The sequence below is a fragment of the Bos indicus x Bos taurus genome, chromosome 3, assembly GCF_003369695.1.
Source record: "Bos indicus x Bos taurus breed Angus x Brahman F1 hybrid chromosome 3, Bos_hybrid_MaternalHap_v2.0, whole genome shotgun sequence".
In the NCBI taxonomy this organism is placed as follows: Eukaryota; Metazoa; Chordata; class Mammalia; order Artiodactyla; family Bovidae; genus Bos; species Bos indicus x Bos taurus.
The window spans coordinates 7,548,285-7,567,020 of NC_040078.1; the positions used below are offsets into that span (position 1 = coordinate 7,548,285).

Below are 18,736 nucleotides of genomic sequence, written 5' to 3' on the forward strand. Positions count from 1 at the left end.
GGAGAATCCCATGGAGAAAGGAGCCTGGTTGACCACAGTCCATAGGGTTGCAGAGTCAGACACGACTAAGCGACTCACACTTTCACTTCCAGCCAGTGAGTTCTCCACTGTCTCCACAACCCACCTGCCTCCCCTGGGTGTCGCCACCCGCGAGCTTTTCCGATGTGCATCTTTCTGGAGTTCTTAGGTCTCAGGACTCCACCTCCTTCGTTAGCCTGACTGAGATGCTGATGCCCAGACAAGAGAAACCCTGTGTCCTGGAAGTTGTTTACCTGGTAGAGGAGCAGGAGACGGGATACACTTTCTCTTGTGCTTCACTATTCTGTTCGACCAGAAGCACATTGTCACAGAGGGGCTTCCCTGGTGGCTCAGTGGAAAAGAACCCGCTTGCCAATGCAGGAGATACAGGAGACAATTCCTGGGTTGGGAAGATCCCCTGGGGAAGGAAATGGCAACCCACTCCAGTATTCTTGCCTGGGGACTCCCACAGACAGAGGAGCCTGGCGGACTAGAGTCCATGGGGTGGCAAGTGTCGGACACAACTGAGCGCCTATACAACAGAGGATGTCAGTTCAGTTCAGTTCAGTCGCTCAGTCGTGTCCGACTCTTTGCAACCCCGTGAATCACAGCACGCCAGGCCTCCATGTCCATCACCAACTCCCGGAGTTCACTCAGACTCACGTCCATCGAGTCAGTGATGCCATCCAGCCATCTCATCCTCTGTCATCCCCTTCTCCTCCTGCTCCCAATCCCTCCTAGCATCAGAGTCTTTTCCAATGAGTCAACTCTTCGCATGAGGTGGCCAAAGTACTGGAGTTTCAGCTTTAGCATCATTCCTTCCAAAGAAATCCCAGGGCTGACCTCCTTCAGAATGGACTGGTTGGATCTCCTTGCAGTCCAAGGGACTCTCAAGAGTCTTCTCCAACACCACAGTTCAAAAGCACCAATTCTTCGGCGCTCAGCCTTCTTCACAGTCCAACTCTCACATCCATACATGACTACAGGAAAAACCATAGCCTTGACTAGACAAACCTTTGTTGGCAAAGTAATGTCTCTGCTTTTGAATATGCTATCTAGGTTGGTCATAACATTAAAAGAGGATGTCAGCTTCTGCTTAAAGACTGGCCTGTGGGATTTTTCAAAAGAGCTGGGGTTCTTTTTTTCTAAGTTTTACTTTATATTGGAATATAGTTGATTAACAATGTTATGTTAGTTTCAGGTGTGCAGCAAAGTGATTCAGTTATACATATATTGATACCAATTCGTATTCAAATTCTTTTCCCATTTAGGTTATTACAGAATATTGAGCAGAGTTCCCTGTACTATGCAGTAGGTCCTTGTTAGTTATCTGTTTTAAGTACAGCAGTGTATAAATATCCAGTGAACTCCGGGAGTTGGTGATGGACAGGAAGGCCTGGCGTGCTGCGATTCATAGGGTCGCAAAGAGTCGGACACGACTGAGCGACTGATCTGATCTGATCTGATCTGATACATATCCCAAACTCCCTAATTGTCCCTTCCCCTCAACCTTTCTCCTGATAAATTCATTCTCTGTGACTGTGTTTCTGTTTTGTAAATAAGTTCATTTGTATCATTTTTATTTAGATTTCGATACTTGTCTTCTCTGACTTATTCCACTTTGTATGGTAAACTCCAGGTCCAGCCATGTCGCTGCAAATGGCATTATTTCATTCTTTCTAACAGCTGAGTATTACTCCATTGTATATATGGGCCACATCTTCTTTATCCATCTGTCTTACACAGAGGATGTCAGCTTCTGCTTAAAGACTGGCCTGTAGGGTTTTTTTTTTTCAGAAGATCTGGGATTCTTGTCTCTTGTATCTACTGTGGAAAAAAACACAGGGACACGGACACAGATATAAGTGCTTCTTCAAATGCCAAGGGGTGAAAAGAGGGGGTGGCACAGAGAGAAGGCAGGTGGAGTCTTGGCAGGTTTTCTCAGGAATCATTTCCAATCGCGTATTGCTGCCACATGCTTCTCTCAGGCTGCTGTTAGTGTGGATGGGATTTCTTTTCTGGAACCTTCTTAGCACACTTCCTGCCTGCCTGTGCCTGGCCAAGTAAGACTATATGTAGCCTTCAGTTAAATAAGAATCATTTGTCTGAAACTAACACACGCCACTGACTTGCTACCTACAAAAGGTTGTTTGCTGTTTAATGAGCCTGGCAATTTCGAGTTTGAGCTGTTTGAGTGGTTTTAAACAGGCTGCTTTTAGAAGGACCATCCTATCCTGTGGTTTCCAAACCTGGTTTTGTGATGCCCAAAAATGTCCACCAGTTTCCCCAGGGGAATTGTAAAACGCTCAGAAAAATTCCGAAAACAAACGAATTAGAATTAACTTTTGGCCAAAGCATAGCTGCTTGAGGACAAGAGAGGAAAAACACCATCAGTGATGGGAGCCGGGTTCCGGGAGGGAGGAAAGGGGACTGGTCACCATCCTTGGTGGTGTGGGGAGCTCTGGTCAGGCTGCCACAGAGGATGAGAACACGGGTGCCCCATGGCCGTGGCTTTGCAGAGTCCCAGACCTTAAGGGCTGTGATGCGCGTTGTAGGAGAGGCTGGTGTGGGGCAGAGAGGGGAGTGGGGAGGAGCGAAGAGGACAGTCGGGATGACAGCAATACCAGAGCCTGCCTCATGGCTGAACCTAGAAATGTGATCCCATGAAGACCACCTCTTCCACAAAGTAACTGGCCGTAACAACCCCCGAGGCCTGGCTGGCCACAGTGGCAGTGGGCACGAGACGGCCTGAGTAAGTGGCACCGACACGGGCAGGGCAGTGCTGACCGGAGCCTCCATAGCACCCAGACTCAGTACCAAGGACTGTCCCGTCGGCGGCCCAGAGTCTCTTGACAGGCACCTTTCCCAGCCCCAGCTCCACAGACACACTTTGCTCTCACTGTGCTGATCAGCTCACCAGGCCCCTGAAACCACAAGGAGCCTCTGTCAGAACACAGAGGCCACTGGCCCTAGAAAGACAAATATAAAGTGGAGTGGCTCCTTGTAAATGGGTAAGGAAGAGTCTGTGCCTGTCTACAAGGATACAGGCCACTCCTAATTCACCCAGCCCTCGCCAGGCTGGCTGGGAAAGGGCCTGCACTCTGGCCACTTCCACGGAGGTGTCACCAGGAGGGGCTACAGGGACTAGAGTGGACAGGTCTGGAAAGGTATGTGGTCCAGGGGAGGCTGTCTCTGGTTCTGACTGTGAGCTCCATCTCCAGGTGTGGTCACCAGGGCAGAGCTGACAGCGTGAGCCTCTGCAGGGGTGTTGAAGGGCACCCACGGTGCTGGCACAGACCAGGAGAGGCAGGGGAGAGGGCCTGATGATGAAGGGAGTAAGACATGAGGACTTAGATCTAAAGGTGTTAGAGAAGGTTCTAAGCAGAGGGGCACACTCACATTTGTCAGTACTGAGTTGAAGGACAGTACTGAGTGCTGGCGCTGTAGGTGTTGATCCTACAAAAGCAGGTGAGGCAGGGTCCCCGACCTGGAGTTGTGCACAAGCTCGTATATGGGACCCAGAAACACAGTTTCAGTTCAGATGATCGGTGGTGTTTAGCTGTTCATTCATGTCTGACTCTTTGTGATCCCATGGACTGTAGACCGCCAGGCTCTTCTGTCCATGGGATTCTCCAGACAATAAAACTGGAGAGGGTTGCCATTTCCTCCTCCAGGCGATCTTCCCAACCCAGGGATGGAACCCACATCTCCTGTGGCTCCTGCATTGGCAGGTAAATTCTTTACCACTGAGCCACCTGACAAACCCAATTTCAACTCAGGGTGGTGAGCAGATGCATAGAGTGCTTTGCGGTCAGAGGGACTCTCCTCTGGAAAGAGAAGTTGACCTAGCTGTCTTGAGGGATGAGGCAAAACCAGCCAGGAAGGACGGTGGCATTGCAATAAGAAGGACCAGAGTCAACAAGAGCCCCAGCAGTGAACCAGTTTAGTTAGGGCTGACTACACATTTTGTTGAGCCCATTGCAAAGTGAAAACATGGAGCCCCAGTTCAAAAAGCAAGATGGAAAGTGCCATTGAAGATAGTGAATATAAAGCTGTTTCCTTTCTTCTCTGATGTCTCTCTCTCATTCACTTGGTTTTTTTCTTTGCTACTTCATGCCATTGTAAGAAATACTTTTTTAAAAACTTAAATAACTGGCGTGAATTTTATCATTCTTGTTTATATTGTGCACTACCAGTTTTCAATGCAAAGATAAGATCATTTAACTCACGTGTGGAGTCCACCAAGATGATACAGTTTGTTTTTCATGGCTCCTATGTTCCTGTGTAATGTGTTCTTAGCAGCCCAGTGAAAATACTGCACACGACAAACTCATCTGTTTCTCTTCTTAATATGCTCACAGTCTACCCCCACTCCCTACATTTGGCTCCCTGAATAAAAGCAAAGGAACTGTGAGTTGCCCTATCTTTCCCTCTTCTATAACATTTTCAGCATGAGTTATTGTCTACTCCAAGGAAATAACACAAGTAAGAAAGAATATACTGGGATTACTTGGTTATTTGTGGTTCCTAGCATACCGCTGCCTTCTTTCTGCATTCGAGGTTCTGTTTAGAATGGCCAGTGTGGCCTCTGGGGCTGCAATGCTCCGCGCACTCAGTCACAGGGACAACACACCTGCCTTATCTTCACTCTGAGTCTCACCGTAACCCCACGAGCAGTGGGCCCACCGGTGTCCCCTGCACGCAAGTGGGCCACAGGAAGGTGGACACATGTACTGTGTCCTCTGCTCATGCACATGCCCAGTTGTCCTATTAGATTCTAACTATAAAATAAAAATCCAAACTAAAATGATTAAGAATTACAAGATGGCCATAGCAGAGCTTTGAAAAGGTGATTGCCCGGTTCACATGTCCATGAAGCTACCTCCAGGCACGGCACCATGGGCTGTATGAGCAGTTAGGTATGGGCAAGAGATCTCAAAGCTGGCAACCCGAGGGCCAAATGCGCCCCCAAGATGTCTTGTCAGCCTTAAACTTGAATGCCTTTAGGTCGGCTGCTCTTCAATCCACTCCAGTCTCTGTTGTTACTCATCCTCTCATACTCAGCCTGCTTCACCCATTTCCATCACACCTGGCCTCTAGAGGCATTTGAGTTTGAGAACTCTGATTGAGGGGAGATGGCAAGAAGTGATGGCATTGAAGGAGGGGCTGATGCACTGGGATAGGACCTAGGGCTTCCTGCAGCAGTTGATGATGGTGAGTGAAGGGTTCAAGCAGCAAGGCAGCTCAGGACTTCTGGGCACAGGGGTTGGATGGGTTAGAAGGGGTTAGAGACGAGCCATAGAAACCACCATCGTAACTGGAGTGATCCAGGCAAGGGACCGTGAGGTCTAAGCTAAGCACAGAGGTGGAATGGAAGAGCTGAGAAGTGAAGAGGGGGGAGACGGCGACCAATGGGGCCATGCGTAGAGGAGAGGTGGACAGCAAGGAGAACCAAGATTCCCGGCTTGGTGAATGGTGCGCCATGCCTTTCTCCCGGACAGAAGTATAGGAGGAACAGGCTGTGAACTGAAGCAAATGAATTCCTTTTTGAATCCATTAAGGAGTCCGGAGGACACTCAGGAGGGAAGTGTCTCATAACGGGGTGGCCACCTGGCGCTCAGAAACAAAGTCTGGGCTGAGTGAGAGCCAAGTGTGCCCGGGGAATACAGGAAGAAAAAGAGGAAGACAAGGGGCTGAAACTGGGGCTCTGAGAGATGACATCTGAAAGGCGGGCAGAAAAGAGAACCAGCCAAAGACAGCCTGACCTGGATGGCAAGTGGGAACCAGGAGAGAGGGGTAGGAAAACCGAGTGTGTGAAGAGGGTGGGTGCACAAGACAGGCTTGACTCGGATAAAAGGGCCAGAGAGCATCCCCAGTGGACGCTGCGCAAGCATTTAAGGCAGCCATCGGGGAGGGGCAGAGGAGTGTGTTGGGGCTGCTCCACCCTGTAGTGGAGGCCTGCCACGTGACAGCCACAGCTGGGAGCCCTAGAGGGCAGAGGGGCCTCTTGTGTGCTGACTTCTTTTTGTTAGATGGCAAGATTGAGCAGCTTGATGTGCTGAGAGGAAAAGCCCCTACAGACCCTGGGAACCTTTTTTTTGTTGTTAACCTATAAACATTTTAGAAGATAATACATATAATAGATAAGGCAAGATATCCTTTAGCTTCAAAGAGACTCACTCAAATGGCCTTCTGTATCCTTGGGCCATAGTTGGTGGAATCCGAGGACGAGGAACTCTGACATATGGAAGCTGCACTGTATTCATTGTACTGAGACATTTTACATGATGGTCTTGAGCCTCTGCGAATTTCATTATCCATCAGGACTCCTGGAACCAATCCCCCACAGATATCAAGGGGAACCTATTTCAAATATAACTGGAGCTTAAGGAAAAAACAGGATGAGATGGTTGGCTAGCATCATCGACTCAGTGGACATGAATTTGAGCAGACTCTAGGAGACAGTGAAGGACAGGGAAGACTGCTGTACTGTCCATCAGTACATTAAATTAAAAGAGATGATGCAAAGAGTTGAACATAATTTAGCAACTGAGCAACAACCAAGGGGAAAACACTAGAGAATGAGTTTGGGACAAATAGCTTGATTTCGTGGTCCTGTCTCTATCCTCTATTCCTAGTTCATAGATGGTATTTTACATGTGAGGGCTACACCATCTGCAAATAAAGAAATTTAGAAACCAGTATAATAGAGATGTTTCTATGGGCCAGAAACATTTCTGTTATCCTCCAAGTTATTTTTGCTGTTGTCGTTTGGTTTTAGTCAAGTAGGGCTAGAACTTCTACATTTTACTTAAGTTGTTGAAGAGATAAATAAAAAATCTTTTCACCAGAGAAGATGAAATTAATAAAAATGGTAGGTATTTACCATAGTTAACTTATATAAAGAAGGAACCCTCTCTGTGCATAAATCTCCTTTGCGGGAGGTTTAATCATCTAATACATTTGGTTCAGCTAGAGCAAAATCATTCATTTCCTCTGAAGTGGCAGTTTTAATTCTAATAGCAAAATTTTTATACATTACATACATATGCTCTCCTGAAAGAGAATAATTGTATTTTCAAGTACTCCAAGTGACCACATATCACTTGGGCAACCACTTACAGAAGAGAGAGATCAAAAGATTATTTTTAAAATGAAGCATGCTAATTTATCATATCAAATTTGTCATGACTTCATAGCATTTGAGGCAGGAGGAAGGCCTATTATATATGCTGTCTGCCATCTTTTTTTAAATTAAATTAAAATTTTTAATTTTTTTTATTTTTTGGAGGCTAATTACAGTATTGTATTGGTTTTGCCATACATTGACATGAATCTGCCACGGGTGTACATGTGTTCCCCATCCTGAACCCCCCTCCCACCCCCCTCCCCATCCCATCCCCAGACCCTGGGAATCTGAAGCAGGGCCAGCTGTCTCCCAGGACCATTGATGATAAGATGAGTTAGTACATAGAGACAGCTTAGGAAATGTTCCCTGTCACCATACTGTGGGGGAGAACTTCTGAGCAGCAGGCAGAAGCATTCTCTTTTCTCCACAGTGCCTTTGAACTCTCTCCCTTCTTTCTCTCATTAGCCTTGGAAAGGAATAAACACGTGGTTTCTTCTCTCCAGGGCTGACGCTTTGCTGCCAAGGGTGGGAGCATCTGAATGGCCCCAGACTCTCCGACCATAGTGATGGGCCTGGGCCTCGTGGTTTACTCACCTCCCTTGAACCCGTCTCCACATGCTCCCAGACCACACACACCTATCACTGTTTCTGCCTGTGCTGAACCCCTCTGTGTGTTGCTGGCATTTGCTCTATCTGAGGGCATATGGTGATACATCCTGAGGTCCTGGGTGTCAGGACTTGGAAGCTGTAAGCTGAGACTCCCTTCTTCCTACAGAAATAAAGATGCTTGACTCCAGAAGCAGCCTCCATCTGTTTTAGTTTCCTTTGCCTCCTGTAACAGATTACCACAAACTTAATGGCTTAAACAATAGAAATTTATTCTCGAATGTTCTGGAGACTAGAAGGCTAAAATGAGTCTTTCAGGACTAAAATCAAGCTGTCAGGAGACTGGTTGCTTCCTGAGGCTCCAAGGGATGGTCCCGTCCTTGCTTTTTCTAGTCTCGGGTGGCTGCCTGCATTCCTTGGCTTGGGGCCTCCTCCTCATCCTTCCTTTGCTTCCATCCTCAGGTTGCCTCCTCTTCTCAGTCAAATCTCCGTCTGCCTCCCTATTATGAGGATACTTATGACTGTGATTAGGACCCCCCTGAATAATACAGGCTAGTCTCCCCCCTCCCCTGGCCACCCTCCATCATAGCATCCCTGAGGTAATCACATTGGCAAACTCTCTGTTGCCATGTACAGTCCCGTTCAGGATTAGGAGTTGGATACCTTTGGAAGACAATACTCAGCCTTCTATACCATCATCAGAGTGCATTCTCCAAGTGTGCTCATGATGTAGAGAGGGCATATATTTTGCTTGTTTTTCTGTGGAAGAAGTGAAAGCTCTGTGACTTTTCAGATGAAACACAGACCTTGGGGGTCTGTAGCAAGACCAAGAGCAATGCCAGACCTCTGGCTACAAATCGGGGAGGGGGGGTGCACGTTCTCTAGCTTCACATTAAGGCCCCGTCACCGCAGAGCCTTAGTGCTGAGACAGAACCCTGTAGGGGTTTGGAAGCTGCCTGGGGCGATGCAGTGCATCGAAGCTTAGACGAGTCCCAGTTTCCAAGAGCTCATCTGCAGTTTCCGCGTCTGGGCAGGAAGGTGGCATAGCCATAGCGACCCTGACAGAGACTCCTGGCTTCTCACAGCCACTTGCGAGGCTCTGGGTATTGGCTGGGGTCTGCCTCTGATGCAGGGAGTTGGGTCCTCACTGGGCTTTTCCAGGGGAAGGGGGCAAGCAAAAATGCCCCTCTCTGGGCATGGCACGCTAGGGCTCACCTTAGTTCTGAGGAAGCACAGCTTCTCCACTGGCAGGCAGGGTCCCACTCAGCACCAGGGAACGAGATATTTTCCATCAGAACTCTGCTGCCCAGGCTCACGCAGATTCTTTTGTTTTATTGTCTCGAGCAGATGAGCTCAGTTGTGGGGGAATGAGGCTTTGGCTGGTAGGCTCTGTTGTTTGTCTTACAGAGACCAAAACCCTCCCCTCTCTGTCAGACCAGGACCTAATAAACCCCACACAGAGATGCCTGAGCCCTGCCAATTGCACCCAACTGTGCGGCCTGCCTGGGAAACAATGTTTATCCTGCTTTTAGACGCCTGGCTGCCCCAGGCGCGGGGCCAAGGGCACAGCGCCTGCCCCGTCCTGCCAGCTCAGACCACTAATGTGGGAGCAGGAGGGATGGAACAGATTGAAACAGTTTGGAAACAGGGGTGGCCTGGAGTTGAGAGGGCCCTGAATCTGAGCCGTGGGCCCTTGCTCTTTGGTCCCATGTGAGTGTCAGGGGCAGATCCCTCTCATCGCTGCTGCCCGTCCACGAGCCAGTGTTGATGGCAGGTTGGGGAGGGGGTGTTCTGCTGGTCCCAGCTGCCAGGAGGAGGAAGAGCGTGAAGTCAAAGTGTTAGCTGCTCATTCATGTCCGACTCTTTGCGACCCCATGGACTGTAGCCCGCCAAGTTTCTCTGTCCATGGAATTATCTTGATAAGAATACTGTCTTATACAGTATAAGTAATATAAGAAAACAGTAATAGCATCATTGAATATGTTTTTTTCAGAACCATATAAATATGTCTGTAACATTAATACTTCCTTTTAAGACAAATATAAATTCAAAAGATTTTATTTAGAGAAACTGTTCTAATTAAAATTGTTTTCCTTCACGCTAAGTGTATATTTAGATTCATAATTGTTGAGAGAAAAGAATTCATTGTAAAATAATGCCAACCTATATAATGATGTAATAAATTATTTTGTACTTAAAAAAAAAATACTGGAGTGGGTACCATTCCCTTCTCCAGGGGATCTTCCTGACCCAGGGATCGAACCCAGGTCTTCTACATTGTAGGCAGATTCTTACCATCTAAGCCACCAGAGAGGAGGAGGAAGTTGTAAAAGCTGGGTTAATCAGCTTCTCCCACATCCCTCTCTTCCCGTCTCCTTCATAACCATTAGTGCAGAGACAAAAAGAGCAAAAAGACATGCTCTCAGTAAGTGGCCACATGATTTTAGTATCATTTGGGGCCATGTTCAATATAATAATACTGCATAGTAAGCATGCAGGCAGGCTTTCGAATTGATTTAGAACCCAGCATGTCTATGGGGCTTCGCAGGTGGCACAGTGGTAGAGAATCCTCCTGCCAATGCAGGAGATACAAGAGATGGGGTTGTGATCCCTTGGGCAGGAAGATCCCCTGGAGTAGGAAACAGCAGCCCACTCCAGTATTCTTGCCTGGAGAATCCCATGGACAGAGGAGCCTGGCGGGCTACAGTCTGTGGGATTGTAGAGAGTCGAACACGACTGAGCGCGCACACACACACACACACACACACACACACACACACACGTGATTCTAGTGGTCTTTGAGGACTTCTCAGGGGGTCACTCAGGAGGGCATGGCAGAGTGCCTGTCCTACTAAAGCAGACCTGACCTTTGAAGGAGGCTCCTACAGCCCAGAACAAGCTCCTTATCTGGGAACTTGGTCCCAGGCCTCTCCAATTCCCAGAATGGGGTCCTGGCACCCTGCTCACAGGGGCGTAGGCTTGAGGACAGCTCTCTCGGACCCAGCAGGTGGGCCTCAGGGACATGACACCCACTGCACAGTCAGGGCTGCTCTCTGCTGCTGGTCTGGGCCAACCGCCTTGGGGCTGCCCGGTGGCTGGTGAAGCTCTATGTTCCTGGGCATGCAGAGTCCTCTCCTCTGGTCACCTTTCTCATGCTGCCGGGTATTCATGCAAGTTTCAGAGCATCTGCCCAGTGCCCACGGCCTGTCAGACACTGTGTTCTGAGGACCAAGGACACGAAGGGGACAGCCACAGCCCCTACCCCCTGGGGTTTATGCTTGAGGTGGGGATGGGCATTGAATCAGGAGAGACATGCACAGGCATTGTCAAAACAGAAGGTGACGTGTCCTGTAAGAGAGGCACATTCACAATACTGTGGGAGCAGGATGGAATCCAATGGGGGATAGAATGGTTTTTCAGAGGAGAAAGTGGTGTCAGAAAAGCACATGGGAGCTTAGATCCCTGAGGGGTGAGTTTGTAGGACTAAGTGGTCAGCAGGAGCAAAGCGTGGTGGCATGAATGTGGCCCAGGATGGTGGCAGTAGACGGCTTCATAAGAGTAGACTAGGGTAAATAAGGAGCTTCCCAGGTGGTGCTAGTGGTAAAGAACCTGCCTGCCAACGCAGGAGACAGATGAGATGCAGGTTCGATCCCTGGGTCGGGAAAATCTCCTGGTGTCAGAGATGGCAGCCCACTCCAGTATCCTTGCCTGAAGAATCCCATGGACAGAGGAGCCTGGTGGGCTACAGCCCATGGGGTCCCAAAGAGTCAGACACACCTTGGATAGATAAGAGGAGCAGCAGGGGAGGATGCTGGGCAAACATCTGGTGTTATGTTGGTTACACAGGACTGTAGAAGCCTGTGGAGGGGTTCAGACTCCAGGAGGGGCAGCCAGCAAGGGCCCTAGGGGTGGGGCATTCTTCCATCAGCCTAACCCCTCCATCCCCCTCTCCTCCATCAGGAAGGTGCAAGGACACCCTCTCCACCATCACAGGGCCGATTACACAAAACACGTATGGGCGGAATGAGGGGGCCTGGATGAAGGACCCCCTGGCCAAAGATGAGCGGATTTATGTAACCAACTATTACTATGGCAACACCCTGGTAGAGTTCCGGAACCTGGAGAACTTCAAACAAGGTACGTGCTACAGGTCCAGCTTGAGGGAGGGTCTTCCTTCTCCATGTCCTCTGTTTTAATGACCAGATCACCCAAGGTGCACACAGTGGATAAGAAGGGGAAAACCTTCTTCTGATGGTAAAAGACACTTCTAGCAATAGGATGTCCCTCTTCCACACCCCTTTTCATCTTCCAGCCCCTGAGACATGGGACAACTACCCAAGGGAAGTGATATATCTTCCCTTTCCCGTGGTCCTTGACTGTTTATAAACCATGTTCATGTATGTTAGCATCTGGATCCTTGAAGTAGCTCAACGAGGGGAGTGGGAATTGTCATTTATAAATGACAGATGAGGGTGCCTCACAGAAGTAGGAAGTGGCAGAGCCAAGACACAAACCCAGGGCTCCAGACCCCAAGCCCATGGCGCATCCCCTCCCTTTGGGCTGCTCCTTCACCCTCCCCGCCTGGCGGCTGTCACTGCACTGTCGCCCTGAAGCCTCCTGCCTTCTCACCGCCCGCAGGTCGCTGGAGCAATTCCTACAAGCTCCCCTACAGCTGGATTGGCACGGGCCACGTGGTGTACAATGGTGCCTTCTACTACAACCGGGCCTTCACCCGCAACATCATCAAGTATGACCTGAAGCAGCGCTACGTGGCTGCCTGGGCCATGCTCCATGACGTAGCCTATGAGGAGGCCACACCCTGGCGGTGGCAGGGCCACTCGGACGTGGACTTTGCTGTGGACGAGAATGGGCTGTGGCTCATCTATCCGGCCCTGGATGACGAGGGCTTCAGCCAGGAGGTCATCGTGCTGAGCAAGCTCAATGCCGTGGACCTGAGCACGCAGAAGGAGACCACGTGGCGCACGGGGCTCCGGAGGAACCTCTACGGCAACTGCTTTGTCATCTGTGGGGTGCTGTACGCCGTGGACAGCCACAACCAGCGCAACGCCAACATCTCCTACGCCTTCGACACCCACACCAACACCCAGATCGTCCCCAGGCTGCTGTTTGAGAATGAGTACTCCTACACCACCCAGATAGACTATAACCCCAAGGACCGCCTGCTCTATGCCTGGGACAATGGCCACCAGGTCACCTATCATGTCATCTTCGCCTACTGACACCCCTGTCCCCACAAGCCGAAGTGCAGCGGGGCTACTGGCACCTTGCGTGTGTTTGTGTGTGTGTGTGTGTGTGTACGCATGTGTTGTTTAAAAAATATATATTATTTTGTATAATATTGCAAATGTAAAATGACAATTTGGGTCTATTTTTTCTATGTGGATTGTAGATCAATCCATTCGTGTATGTGCTGGTCTCACCCTCCATGGTTTATATTTTTGTGCAAATCAACTTCTCCTTTTGACCAGTAACCACCTTCCTTCAAACCCTCAACCCCCTCCAGATTCCTGATCTCCATCTGAGAAGGTTTCGTCATCAGGGTCTTGTAGGCAGATGGCACCAGGAGCAGGAGTGAAGGAGGCAAGAAAGAAGTGCTAAGGGGGGGGAAATTTTTTTTTATGTATTGGAGAAGTTTTTGAAGGAAAAAAAAACATTAAAAAAAATGCTTTTTTTTTTTAAATAAAGAAGAAATTAAAAATAACCCCAAATGCGTTTTTGTTTAGCATGGCTATGTCTGACAGGATTATATGCCTCCCCCAGAAGGAGATGAGTCTATGTTTCACAGAACCATACTCATGCTGAGCTGCTCCCAGGCAGCTCCTCTCCCTCCTAGAGCGGGGCTCCGTTGGGGGGCTGAGGGGTGGAATTTGGAATGAGCTGACTCCCACGGCACTTGCTCTGTGGCATTGATCCCTCCCCGGCTCTTCCACTGTCAACCAGCTTCCTTGATCTGTTCGGGTTTTTTCCTAGTCATTACCCAAGATGTAGGAACCTGTTCATTCCTTCGTCTTTCTCCATGTAGTCTGGTGGTTGGCACCATTGAAAATATAAAGCTGAGTGTGACCTTTACCCTGTACTTCTTACGAAGCTTACAAACAATTAATTTCCCCTTTTCCCACAGTGCTCTCCTCCGCTGATCCTGAACATTCACATTCAGCCAGCCTTCCTTCCCAGCTTCCCCAGAAGGGGAAGGGCCTTCTTCTGAAACAAGGCCCCTGTGGGAACTGGGTAGATCCTCCCCATGCCTGTGTGTGAGTGCCTGCTGCCCACAAGCAAGCCCTTTCCTCCACATGACACAAATCATGAGACAGAAGCCTGGGCAGAGACAAGCCCACTGACAACCAGATGCTGGCCGAGGTGATCACGGAGCAGGCCAACTTCAGTGTCAGCGTGGCCTGGTCCTCCAAAGTCCTCTACACCATCCCCACCAGCCCCAGCCACCCACCCCAGACTGTGCCAAGTAGTCATTCCCAGACACCATCAAAGGGGTGGGAGCCACAGGCCTTGGGAGCAGCACCCCAGACTGTTCCAGAGAGAGTGCTCTCGAGTGTTTCCCTTTCCAAGGAGGCCTGGGGGGCCTGGCTGTGACTCTATTTGTCCTGGCCTTGGAGGGACATCTTTCTCCAGAGGTTGTGGGTGGTAGGCAAACCCAAGAGTGATGTGGGAAGACAGGTCACCACACTGTCCCCACACTGCACCATCTCTACCTCCACCCCCATAGAGGGAGCAGCACTGCCTGCTGAGTCCTTGTGCACAGACACACCCCTCTCCCCCACCTCTGCCCTTCCCACCGCCCCCACCCCGCCTGGCCTGCAGTCATCCCCATAGCTTATACCTCTCTGCACAGTGGGTGGCTTCCACCCCCACCCCGCTAGCAGCTTCCTCCACTTAGACTATTCTAAATAACGAAAATCCAAATGACTTCACTTTGTCTTGGGGCTGTTTGGGTCAAATTCTCTGAAACAGATGCTAGTGCCTATCAGGCTTGGAGGCAGCAGCAGGGCTTACAAGCTGGTATGTCCGGGGTTCAAAAAGACTTTGATGGACGATAATGGGGGTAGAGTTGCCCACGTCCAGAGGCCTTGCCCTGCTAGAGGAGAGAGAAGCATTGCCTCCCTAGACTTTGGCCCTTCTGTCAGGCCCCAGTTGGAAACCATAGCAGAGTCAGCATGAGCCCCTGCTCTGAGGGAATGGGGTAAGCCACCAGGAGAGTAACTGGTGGGAGCTCACATCTTATGGAAATGTTCATCTGTCTATCCAGCCATCTGTCTACCCAGCCAGCCATCCACGCCGCCCCGGCCCCTGCACACACCCATCCATCTATGTAAAGTGATACCTTGCCAGACTACCCAGGTAGCTCAGTGCTAAAGAATCTGCCTGCCAATGCAGGAGATGTAGGAGATGCAGGTTTGATCCCTGGGTCAGGAAGATGCCCTGGAGAAGGCAATGGCACCCCACTCCAGTACTCTTGCCTGGAAAATTCCATGGACAGAGGAGCCTGGCGGGCTACAGTCCATGGGGTCGTAAGAATCAGACATGACTGAGCATGCACACATGTACACCAGACTCCCAGACGAGGGCTTGTCACCTAGGCACACTCAGCCCTCCTGGGACCTCACTGCTGGGCGGCCCAGAGGCTTGGCTGGTTGTGTGCCCCTCTCCTCTCTGTGCCTGAACCGTAGCCTAGGCACTTTGCTCTATCCAGATCTTGCCAGGACTTCCCAATCTGCCCACTCCTCAGGTCTCTGCATCAGCCTCCTGAGGGTTGGGCTGCCCTGCCATGTCGACAAAGGAAGGTCTCAGACTTCAAGTTTCCAGGGCAGACTGGCCTTCAGGGATAAGCCTTAGGAACAAGCAATGGGGATCAGTAGGATGTGGGCAGGGACCAGGAAGGGCCCCAGCTGCTATGGAAAATAATTCGTTCTGGGAGGCCTGGCTGAAAGGTGCAGGTGTAGGGGTCCTAGGACATGAGCCGTGTCCCCTGAAAAGCCAGAACCTGGGCTGAGGAGCCTAGAGGCAGGAGCGGCAGAGCAAGGACCAGGCAGCTGTATCACCTACGCCAAAGGAGTAAGCGTCCGCAGCCTGGATCCTCGGGCCCCGGACAGGGCTGGTCAGCAGGTAAGAAGGCAGCTGCCCACCTCCTCGGTGACTCTGGGATCAGGCTCCCACACGGACACTCATGTGGCTCCTCACCCGAGCACCAGTTTTCCTGCCCTGGCTCCTCTGAGCTCCTCCCAGCCCCTCTCAGTCGTCACGGAGCTCCCCCTGCTGGGAGCGCAAGGGGCCCTGAGAAGCAGCCCCAGGGATGCCAGCTGCCGCCTGTCTGGGCGATCTACTTGCCCCAGGGCCGAAATGCCCACTCAGGCCAGGTGAGGCTCTGCTCCCCAGGTACCTCCCACACGCTGGAAGGAGGAAGCAGCGGAAGGGGTGACCTCAGGCCTGACGCTGGGTGGTCGGAAACACTTCCCCTGAGCACATCCAGGACTTGTCCAAGCAGCTTTATCATCGCCGGACTGAGTTTCAGAAACATGAAGAATTAGAGAATGAGTTTTTCAGAAAGTTGAAGAGGCAGACAAACAGCCAGGTAGGTACCGACCCTCCTGGCCTTTCCCTGACCTGTGAAATGAAGGGGGATCTTCCAGCTCCCAGATTTGCCAAGTCTTCTCTGAGCTTTGTAACCCATCACCTAACCTGGGGCACTTTTTTAAAATATATTTTTAATTGGAGGATAATTGCTTTACAAAGTCGTGCTGGTTTCCAACATTCAACAGCATGAACCTGCCATAGGTATACGTATGTCCCCGCCCTTTGGACCTCCCTTCCACCCAGCCCACCCCCTGCCCACCCCTCTAGGTTGTCACAGAGCACCAGGTTGACAGCAGCTTTCCACTAGCTATCTATTTTGCATGTGGTAACATATGTCTCAATTTGTCCCACACCCTCTACTCCCTACCCTCACTGTTTCCACAAGTCTGTTCTCTGTCTGCATCTCTATTCCTGCCCTGCAAACAGGTTCATCAATACCATTTTTCTAGATTCCATATATGTGCATTAATATACGATATTTGTTTTTCTCTTTCTGACTTACTTCTCTCTGTATAATAGGCACTAAGTTGATCCACTTCAGTTCAACTGACTCACATTCATTCCTTTTTATGGCTTAGTAACACTCCGTTGTATATATGTACCACAACTTCTTTATCCATTCATCTATCAGTGGACAACTAGGTTGATTCCATGTCGTGGCTATTGCAAATAGAGCTGCAATGAACATGTGGATAACATGTGTGTTTTTTTGAATTATTAACCTGGGGCATTTTAATTGCTTGATACTGATGGGAAAATAGATTTACTTTTGTTTTCCTATTAAAGTATTTTCCAACAGTATCATTTTCAAAAGTGGGGAAAAATATGACTAACAATCTACACATTATTTTTGCATTTATCTGTTCATGTTTACATGTATCCATTCAACAAATATTCACAGAACCCCCACTGGGGAACCTAAGTGACCAAGACAAAGTCCCTGAGCTCAGGAATCTTATATTCTGAAGCGGAGGAGAGAAAAGGAATGTACTGATGTGTGTTATGACAGGTGGCAATAAAAATAAAGCAGGGAAAGAATATAGAGAAACACAGGAGGAAGAGAGGGAGTGGCTTCTTGTATAGGCAGGTCAGAGAAAGTCTCTGTGATATGGGGACATTGGGACAGAAGCAGAAGATGGCAGGACTGAGCATGCAGACCCCTAGAGGCTGACAGCAGGGGACGGGACCAGCCAACACCCTGAAGCCACCGCTCTCAGCAGCATCAGCCCAGAGCAGTGAGCCTCCAGGCTCCGGGTGAGGTGCCCACAGCCAACCCAGCCCCCGGGCAATGAGCACATGTATTCTGTGGCCACGTGATGTGCTCACACCCCTGGACACAACTGGCTGATGGCCTGCAGCCCTGTTTTGTGCTATCACCAAGGGAGGGCTTCCCTGGTGCATAAGTGGTAAAGAATCCGCCTTTCAATCCAGGAGATGCGAGTTTGATCCCTGGGGTGGGGAGGTTCCCTAGAGAAGGAGATGGCAAGCCTTTCCAGGATTCTGGCCTGGGAAATCCCATGGATGGAGGAGCCTGGCAGGCTACAGTCCTTGGGATCACAAAGACTTGGACACAACTTAGAGACTAAACAATAACAACAAAACACCAAGGGAATCGGGATGTCTGCTGGAGGAAACTGTTCCAAGACCGCAGTCTGAGTTCTGATTCCGCAACTTGGCATTCATACGACCTCAGAAAAGAGCACACACAGCCTATAAGGAGGATAGATTCATGGAAGATTAGAACAGGGCAGTGCAAGTAAAAGCAAGTGGAAATCACTAGCCAAAGTCCTCATTTAAATTTCTTGAGCCAGCTTCTCCTCTCGACTTCCCTGATGGTCTCCTGGTCTCTGGGATATCAGTTTAAGGCTCCTTTCTTAGCTTTGCCACCGCTCCGAGATACTTTCCTTCCGCCTGAGGCACTTTTGGGAGACAGTGGGTTTTTGTGGACAAATATCTGCTCTGCCTTGTTCTGGCTGTGTGATCTTGGGAAAAACACTGAACTTCTCTGAGCCCTCAGTAATGGGTCTGTCTTTGATTGGCTGTTTGGGGACATAATGAAATAACACCCAAAGCACAAGGCAAAAATAGCACACAATAGCTTTCATTGTGACTTTATTGTGCTTTTATTGTGACTGACAATTTTCAGCCAGAAAAAAACATAGGAAAGTATAATGAACTCCCATAGCCCCAACATCAAGAATATAATAATTATCAATATTTCATTATATTTGCTTCAACTTAAAAAAAAATTGCCTAAAATATTTCAAGGACATCATAACATTTTACCCAAACTTACTTCAGTAGGCCTATTTTGAAAGAAGGACATTTTCCTACATAACCTCAATGTAACAAGGATAACAATGATTTCTTAAAATT

General features: G+C 49.5%; 1 protein-coding gene and 1 long non-coding RNA gene across 5 annotated transcripts in view; one reads left to right on the top strand and one right to left on the bottom strand.

Moving 5' to 3' along the window:
• Positions 1–13,476, top strand: part of OLFML2B (olfactomedin like 2B) — a 49,593-nt gene extending 36,117 nt beyond the window's left edge. For 3 of the 4 annotated variants that reach the window (XM_027527430.1, XM_027527439.1, XM_027527455.1), the window contains exons 7-8: positions 11,714–11,890; positions 12,392–13,475. In XM_027527430.1, the coding sequence (XP_027383231.1) occupies positions 11,714–11,890; positions 12,392–12,993 (779 nt within the window). In that variant the 3' untranslated portion in view covers positions 12,994–13,475. Of the gene's footprint in view, positions 1–11,713; positions 11,891–12,391 lie in introns of all 4 variants that reach the window. The other variant, XM_027527447.1, reaches the window with a different exon arrangement.
• Positions 8,005–9,996, bottom strand: LOC113883597. Its single transcript, XR_003508690.1, has 3 exons — positions 8,969–9,996; positions 8,417–8,512; positions 8,005–8,253 (listed from the first exon to the last, which is right to left on the bottom strand). It is a non-coding gene; the product is annotated as an uncharacterized LOC113883597 (long non-coding RNA).
• Positions 13,477–18,736: the final 5,260 nt, after the last annotated feature.